Source organism: Nelusetta ayraudi, unplaced genomic scaffold (assembly GCF_046127955.1).
Source record: "Nelusetta ayraudi isolate G7.1 ecotype Tasmania unplaced genomic scaffold, CSIRO-AGI_Nayr_v1 ptg000168l, whole genome shotgun sequence".
NCBI lineage: Eukaryota > Metazoa > Chordata > Actinopteri > Tetraodontiformes > Monacanthidae > Nelusetta > Nelusetta ayraudi.
The window spans coordinates 223641-232519 of NW_027466218.1; the positions used below are offsets into that span (position 1 = coordinate 223641).

General features: G+C 47.8%; 1 protein-coding gene across 1 annotated transcript; it reads left to right on the forward strand.

The window, feature by feature from the left end:
* Positions 1-6016: 6016 nt before the first annotated feature.
* Positions 6017-8763, forward strand: lhfpl5a (LHFPL tetraspan subfamily member 5a). Its single transcript, XM_076014184.1, has 3 exons — positions 6017-6458; positions 7471-7707; positions 8414-8763. Exons 1-3 carry the CDS (start codon positions 6056-6058, stop codon positions 8422-8424), a joined length of 651 nt encoding a protein of 216 aa, XP_075870299.1. The 5' UTR covers positions 6017-6055; the 3' UTR covers positions 8425-8763.
* The last annotated feature ends 116 nt before the right edge of the window (positions 8764-8879 follow it).

Here is an 8879-nt window from a genome sequence, read left to right on the forward strand (position 1 = left end):
AAAAATGTCTGGGAAAGAATTGAAATAGAAAACTGGAGTACCCGGAAGATAAAGTTGCAATTCCATCAGCTTTTAGTTTTGCAAAATCAACGTTGTAGTTAAGTGTGTAGAAGATAATACACGAATAATACACGGAACACCATAGAAACTTCATCTTAGCACACAGTAGTTAGTAGCTGTTAAAGGCTTTGGAGCACCAGAAACAATGTGCAGTGTATCAACACCTAAAGGATGTGAGGTCTACTGGCGTTTAGCGAAGCTCACACTACTTCACTTCAGCCGCTGGAACCAAACGCAGCGCAGAGACACGAGGGCCCCTTGAACGCATCATCCGCCGCATTTGATGGACAAACAATGGGGCAAACCTCTGAGTTTTACCCGCCTTTGTTGAAGGCAAAGGTCCAATCAGAACGCACCTAGCGGGCCCTCTGAGCTCCACCCACAAACACACCCACACCGGGCGGTGCGGATTAAAACGCTACAGCCGAGCTCAGCCAGAGCCTGCGGCCACATCTGAGCCGCGTTAACGGACCATAAACAGAGAGGAACTGTTCTCAGGCAGTGCAAGAGGAGAGGCCCTGCGACTCGCACACCTAGGGGTCAAAGGTCGAAATGCAGGCCGAGGTTTATAAGTTACAGAAGGGGCCGGTGAGAAGTTGACGCGCCGCTGACTTCTGCTTCTGAGTGAGGCGTTGATTCCATGTTGATTCAAAAAGGGAAACCGGAACCTTTCTCCGTCTGACTCAACCTGGCTTTTACTCTGCGTCCCCTCTCACTTCCTCACACTCTCGACCAGGCCACGGCTGAATGGTTAACGCAAAATTATTTTTATTTTTTTGTTTGTTTCTTATTACGAGGGTGATTTTTCCTGATTCTGTACAAGAAACTCAACCAAAATATGCTCTGTTGAGTAAGAATCACAGTCTGAGTACAGAAAAGACTCTCAGAATTGCTTTTATGTAATGGGGCACATCCGTGAATGGCCTCTAAACCCATTCTGTGTGCTCAGAGGAGCTTATGACTCCAGCCATGCGGGTGTGTGTGCGCGTGCGTGTGCGTGTGTGTGTGTGTGTGTGTTGTCCTCAGGTGGCAACACAAGCACAGCGCAAGGCTACGTTCCCGGGTAAGCGGCGCTGGATTCCATGCGAGATTAAAATCCAGTTATGAGGATAAAACGCCAATCCCTCCCAGCACCGTCAGGCACCGGCCAGCGCGGTGACTGCAGACAAACACACACGCTCACACGCTCACACTCAAGATGAAAGTGCATGCGCGCACAATCATCTTATGCTGGCGTCTGGTGAACTTTTAAGGCCGACTTTTTGGAGCAGTTACATAATTAGGTTGCACCGTGTTTGTAAGCACGTTAAGTCCCTTTCATTGCTCTCCAGGCGTGTTTGGCGGGTCTCGAAATCCACTCTGACAAATTCCTACCCTAAATGCCACCTCCTTCCTCCTCCTTCTCCTCCTCAGTCCAGCTCCACAATATACAACGGCATATTTCATAACTGCACTGTGTGGGGAAAAGCCCTTAAGATGTTTCAATATTGCAAGTTCCAAACTGTAACGTAATCCTTGCTGGAGTTGCATAATGTGTGAAAAATAAGCAGGCACCCTAATTACACAAGAAGCATTAAATGACTAAATTATTTGAGCGATTGTTCAGGTTTCGCCAGGCACCGTCATGTTAATTTAATCTCCCTTTTTTGAAATGTGGCTCTTGGACTCCACCAGTAACGTACACTTAGACACACACACACACAATCGCTCACAATGTATCCCTTGCGATTCATTTTATTGTCTAAGTCTCAGTCTTTCCTGAGCTCAAAATAAGCAAGTGACTCATGTCTTTAAATGCACCACGACATGTCTTTCCATGGTCTAGCTCAGCATTAGGGCTGTTTTTCCCATCAAACCCAGATAAGAGAACTCACAACAGGCAAAACAGAGATCCTCCTGTGCTAAATTTCCGAAACAAGGCGTCACATTTGGCGTAACTAACAGCATAAGGTATTAAATGAAGCATGGGGGGGGGGGGGGGTAGGAAAATCCCGCAAAGCGTTAAATGCGAGTCTCAATGTTCTTTTTCAGCGCTCCAATCTTGCACGCCGCTGCCTCCCCCAGTGAGAGAGGCGAGAAACAGGCCGTCAGAGCGCGAGATGGAAGATGACGCCACTCCGTAATGTATTCTCCATCCTTCTTTGATGTATCTATAATCCCTCACATGCGTTTCTCTATATTTGGCTTTGAAGCTCCATAACCTAATCCCCCCCCATTCTTCACCGTAACAAAATCATCGGAACTGGCCGAGATTATGCAAACGCACAATTTGACGACTCACTCGGCTGGCAGGCAGGAGAGGGAAGAGGTGCGTCTCTGGAATGGAAAGTCAGTCGGTCCAGTTATTCACAGCGTCCTCTCAAGTTTTTGTCTTTTTTGTGTTTTCTTTCCAGATGTCTGATGTTTGCAGCGAAGGACCTGCTCATGATTATTAGATGACGTGTCACCTGTGGTGACAGAAGGCAGGGCAGGTCTGTGCCACAGATCCCCACCAGTGGCTCTCGCTAAAAAAAAAAAAAGAAGCGCTCTTCATGCCCATACATAAGTTAATCAAGATACTGCAAACATTTCTCGGAGAACCGCACAGCAAACAGCTGCAGGCATTCAGTTTTTCGGGGTTTTTAGCAGTAACCCATTTTTTTTCCCAGAAAAAAAGGGATGGGCTTTACTTATCTTCAGTTGCACTAGAACTTTGGCCTTGTCGAGAAGTCAGATTTGAACCTTGGAATGAAGCCTCAGAACCATCTCATCTGCTGGCATGAGGGACATGATGTATCATCACCTCATGGCAAGTTACAATGTGCTTTTTCTTTTTTGGTTAAGGCAGGCAGGAGAACACTTATCCACTGAGAAACACCTTCAGCGCTACAAAGGTCCACCTAATGTGCTGGTGAAGATCTGGATCTGCGGCCCAGAAGCGGAAGAGTCGAGTGAAAAACACAGATTTCACCATCTGGTACCAGTGAAGAATAATCTTCTCCCTCTCCTACCTTCCACATCCAGCTGTAGGCTGGCAGTCAATTCTCCCGTTTCCTTTTTGTCTTCTTATGAGTTTTTGGGGGCATCTGCAGCAGCAGACGCTGCAGACTGAGAGGAGGCAGATTGCTCTCCGAATGCCGGCTAAAGATGCCTCAGATTGTGTCTTGGCGAGATAAGTCAGACGTGCGAGATCTGAGATGTGACAGCGCAGCAATCCGGCTACATTGCAAGGATGGACTCCTGCGTGGGCCTCCTTCACTGCAGCCGCTAAGATTTTTCTTTCACTGAATCATCCAGTTGATAAGCAAATCCAAACGGTTCATCAGGTGCTGATTCCTGGTTTGCACCGTTAATATCATTGTTTGTTAACCAGTGGGAGGCCACTCGGAGGCTGCACACACCCCGTAGAGGGTGAATGAGTGTGCAATGCATGTACTCACAGGTCGCACACTAGTAACCCGTGGATGTACTGATGGTGAGTGATCAGTCCTGCAGACCCCGCCTCCAGCCTCGCTCCACCCGGGAGGCACTGGCTGACCCACACTTGTGCTCCACTTCTGCCCAGGCTTCCCGTCGCTCCCGCTGGGGTTGGGACTTGGTGGCTGGCTGGGATTGATGCTGGAGGACGAGTCGCAGAGGCGGCTCAAGCCTCGGGCTGTTACAGACAGGAAGTGACACTCATCGACTGAGTTACTGCTGCATCACAGGGCAGGAGGCCAGCGTGGAAGACCGTGCCTGGTCCCCTGCCCCGAGCCCACTCACTCACTCACAAATTCACAGAGGACTAATGGACTCCATCTGTGTACTTGTGTGTGTGTGTGTGTGTGAGAGAGAGAGAGAGAGTGTGTGTGTGTGTGTGTGTGTTGCATCAAATGACTTCCACCTGAGTTGAAACAGAAGAGATATGAAGCAGAGGAAGCAGAAGTCTGAGCTTAATGGAAATAAAAATATTTTTTATTTCAATATTGTGTTACGTACATCACTGCTCTGCTTGCCCTAAAACACACCAGCCACAAACTCATTTCAATACACTTGTCATGCATTAAATGCCTCAGAAGCCACCGAGACACGGCGTCTGTGTGATGCACAAGCATCCTAAAATGGCACACGCACACACAAGCCACCCTCCGTCACATGCACAGACAAACATGTGAAATCTCACTTCATTCTCTGTATGAAAATTCAATTGCTGCTCCTGTATAACTCGATGATACACAGCCTCCCTCTCACTCTGGGGCAGCATCACTTAATAAAGCTAAGTGCGCTGGCACACGTGTGTTAGCGCACACACTCTCCCTCTCCATCTCTCTTTCTCACACACACGCACACGCACGCACACACACACACGCTGCCAAGGCTGATTTATTAGATGGAGGTCTACTGGATCAGAATCATTCGGCGATGAATTGATGGATTCCAGGTCAGAAATCAGGAGACAGAGTGCTGTTGGCACGGAGCGTTTCAAAGGCGACCGGATCGGATTTGATTCACTGTGGGGTCGGCTGTGTCTGTGCCGACCATGTGAGAAGGGCTTAATTCACTAAAGCTTTGTTTCATCGCAGGCCAACCGTCCGAGCAGGAGCATGGAAATGCGCGACGACCACACACACGTTACAACGCAGCTGCTGTTAGGAAAGTTTGCCAATGACTGAATGAAATAATTCTCCTGGTTTGGTCACCTGGACGCTGCTGAGGACGTTGCTTTGTGTTTGAGGGACGTTGTGCTTTCATGATCAGTCAGCAAAGAGGAAACTCTGCCAAAGAACAGTGAACTTCTTCAGTTTGAGGTTTTGACGGTCATACTGCGCTCTGTTTAAACAATGACTGCAGCTATGTTTTTAAATATCCATCTCAGGCTGCATCCAAATCTGTAAAACAGAAAAAAAAAAACAAGAGTTTGACTCAAAACATGGTGAATCTTCACAAACCCTTCTTGACAGCTTCAGAACTTTTCCATATCAAATTCTGTAACATGATATAAAGTATAAAAATACATCAACCCTTTTCTTTCCTCCAGCTGAGAATTGACAGGCGACACCAAAAGAGATGGGGGGGGGGGGGGGGGGGGAGGAGGAAGAAAGAGACGCTTTTACAATTTCATGAGCTGACTACAGCTTTGTAGCACCATCTAGCGTTCAACTGCATTACTGAAAAAGTTAAGGGGCCACACTCAATTAAACCTGACAAGCAAACAAGGAAATTGTTCAAAGCCTTATATTCAATTTCTCCTTTTGAGAATAATCTGAGAGATTGGAGAGAAGAAGACTGAAGGAAATTAAATAAATAATGCCTGGACACTGGTGACGCGCTGGGATGTGTGTCTAAACTCTTGCCGAAGTCACTCGGGGGCACAGAAAAGGCCTGAATGATGTTCTTTTAATCAGGAAGTGTTTTCCAGGTCCTAACGAACTTTCCACGATGCAGAATCGACACTACGCTCTAGCTCTGCCATTACTGACACCTTTGTATAGTCAGCGCTCGAAATCAACCTTTTGTGATGTCACACAGGGCAGCAATACCTCCCCAAGGTTTGCAGCAACATCACTGAGTTTTTCAGGATGATGGATTACGCAAGGTCGCTGCACTGGACTTCAGTAGTTTTGGTTTTTGTTTGTTTTAATTCTTAAAGTGGGGAGAAATGATCTGTATAGATCTGTCTAGATATCGGAAAAGATATATATATATAAAAAAAAAATTATACTCAAGAGAAAGAAATCAGGCTGGGCAGCATAGAAGAGTGGGGAACTAAAAAGGGAATAGCTTAAATTAGGAACTCATTGCACCTGTTGAATTTGTGCACATGTCCCATTAAAAAAAAAGAGAGAAACGCAATGACTGAAAGTGAAAGCGGGACGGCCCTGCAGGCCACCTGCTGCTGTGAGGATCATTTGGCCATTAAACATTCATCCTGCGGGGCCCGCAGGTCGCAGCAGGCTCCATCTGCACTCTCCACTCTCCAGTGCTGCCACGAGGCCCAGACACTCGGCATCACCGTGATTACGACACTGTGCAAGCCATGATACCCGCTCAGGAGGCGGCCAAAATCTACCACACCAACTACGTGCGCAATGCGCGCGCCGTGGGCGTGCTGTGGACGGTGTTCACCATCACCTTCGCCGTCATCACCGTGGTGGTCTTCATCCAGCCCTACTGGATCGGCGACAGCGTACACACGCCGCAGGCCGGCTACTTCGGCCTCTTCCACTACTGCATCGGGAACGCGCTCACCTCGGAGCTCACCTGCAAGGGGAGCGCGCTGGACTTCGGCTCCATCCCGTCGGGCGCCTTCAAGACGGCGATGTTCTTCGTGGGCATCTCCATGCTGCTCGTGGTGGGCAGCATCGTCTGCTTCAGCCTCTTCTTCTTCTGCAGCGCCGCCAGCGTCTACAAGATCTGCGCCTGGATGCAGCTGGCCTCCAGTGAGGGCAGCGCCTGTGTGCGTGTGCGTGTGTGTGTGTGTGTGTGTGTGTGTGTGTGTGTGTGTGTGCTGCAAAGAAAACATTGGATGACAAACGCAAGTGTTCAAAGTGAAGCATGAACGCAAGAAGCCAATCAGACATTTTTCGTGTGTGTGTGCGCGCGTGCGCGTGCGTGGGGCTGGCATGACTCAACACTCGCAGGCCTGCTGCGCCGATGTGATGTGAGCCTATTATAAATGCGGGTTGGACGCTGGAGTTGGAGTTGCCTGGCAACTCACCTGCATGTCCTGGTAAAGAAGGCACCGCAGGCCTCGCTAAGTAACTTTTCAAACGTATTGAAGCAGGAGCTACTTTGTCATTCCAAAGCATGCTTCACACACAAAAAACTATGGCCAACTTTTGAAAGTGTTGAAATTAAAACGACTGCGCCGCCTGGTGGCAGGTTGCGGATTTGAATTTATGGTTTAAATCTGTCAAATAGTAAAATATAGGAGGATAGACTTAAGTTATTTGGGCTCATTTTTCATATTGTTAAGTAGAGTTGTTGTTTTTTTTTTTACTTTGATTCACAGTATATGAAAAATAAAACTTCACTACAAACAACAGAGCAGTGCTCCACTGAAGTGATGTGGGTGGCTGTATTGAATAGTTTCTACATGGTGACTCGTTACAGGAGGGGGGGGGAAATACATTTTTGCCATAAGCTGGAGACAAATGTTTTTGTTAGCTTTGTTGAGTTTTTCCAGGTTTCCATGTACTTAGAAGACAGATGATGCTATATGAGAGGGAACACTATCCTCAATTTAATCAGATCTGGATAGCTTCTCAAATTGTTCAATTGATTGATTGATTGATTGACTGATTGTAGATTACGAACACTGAAAGTGAACTTTTTGCCTGCTGTCGTCTGCCAGCCACATGTTGTTTAACTGCGTCGCAAGACCTTGCTGTAGCAGTGTCCAGGACTACTGACCTGGATGAAGAACACAGCCTGTGCCTCTCCTTCCTTCAGGCACGTGCATGGTGATTGGCTGCATGATCTACCCAGACGGCTGGGACTCGGACGAGGTGAAGCGCATGTGCGGCCAGCGGACGGACAAGTACACGCTGGGCAACTGCACGGTGCGCTGGGCCTACATCCTGGCCATCATCAGCATCATGGACTCGCTCATCCTGTCCTTGGTGGCCTTCAGCCTGGGCAGCAGGCAGGACAAGCTGCTGCCTGAAGACTTCCAGGTGGAGGAGAAAGGTGGGAGTGAAGGGACGGAACTGGCGTTGCCCTGTTCCCATTTGCATATTTACACATACAGCATATTTAGCCCTCTGTTTACAGCCTCCCACCAAAGAGTTTCAGCTTGAAACGAATACCGACGCTTTAATTCCACTTTTGGAAGGCAGCCACGAGGGAAGTGCTGGAGGTCAGAACAAACACCTGGCAGGGGTTGTTGTCACTAACCTGGCAGAGGTGTTGACGAGGTGTTACTGTCCTTTCTGACATCACAAAGGGCAGATTTCCAGAACTGAGAGTTTAAGCGCACACTTTTTGAAAAGCAGAGTAATTCAGATAGATGTCTGTCATTTCCAAGGGGGTTCAAATGCAAATAGAGAGCAGCAAGTAGAATGGAGTCAGATTGGTTAGAACAACCATAACCACGCAAACCATCAGCATTCTTCTACACGACAGATCAACAAACCTACTTTTCACTTTCCTGCCCTCGATCTCCAACCTATTTGAATATACTGTCATGTTAAGACATCCTTCATGACTGATGAGCCAAACCTAGGTTTTAATAGGTACATCAAAAACAGTCGCTCCTGCGCAGGCCAAACGCTGGCGTCCTGCTTTATCGCTGATTTTTATGTGAAAATCCTGCTGAGTCACGGAGACGATTAGCTGACCCGGCGCTTCCATCCCATTTTCTCATTTCAGTCACGTACTTTCTCTTGACTTACAGATAACGCCTAGTCTCCTTACGGACCAGAGGAGGAGACGAGACTTGGAGAGGGGCGCCCAAGACCGGAGGGCTCGGGTCTGTTCAGTGGCTCCAGGAGATTCAAGCCTAATTACCGACTAAAAATAACTCGGGGGGGGGGCCTTCCCTCAAATCCTGGCAGCTCATTAACCGTCCACCTCCAGTTCGGACCGCACACTTTTAGATAAACCAAGTCTTTCTGCATTTGGCTGCAAAATAACAGAACATCTGGTTTTGTTAAAATGACTCCGAGCGCCTTGTTAGCTCGGTGGAAAACACACTCCAAACATTATTTTGTATCAAATGACATCCACGAAAATAAAAGCTCAAATATTTAATGTTGCCTTTTGGGTGATGCAGGTGGGGGAAAAAAGTGTGCAAATAAGGATTTTTGCATGTGAACATTGGTGAGGAGTGTTTTTCTCTGAGCGTTAATGAAGCAATGACA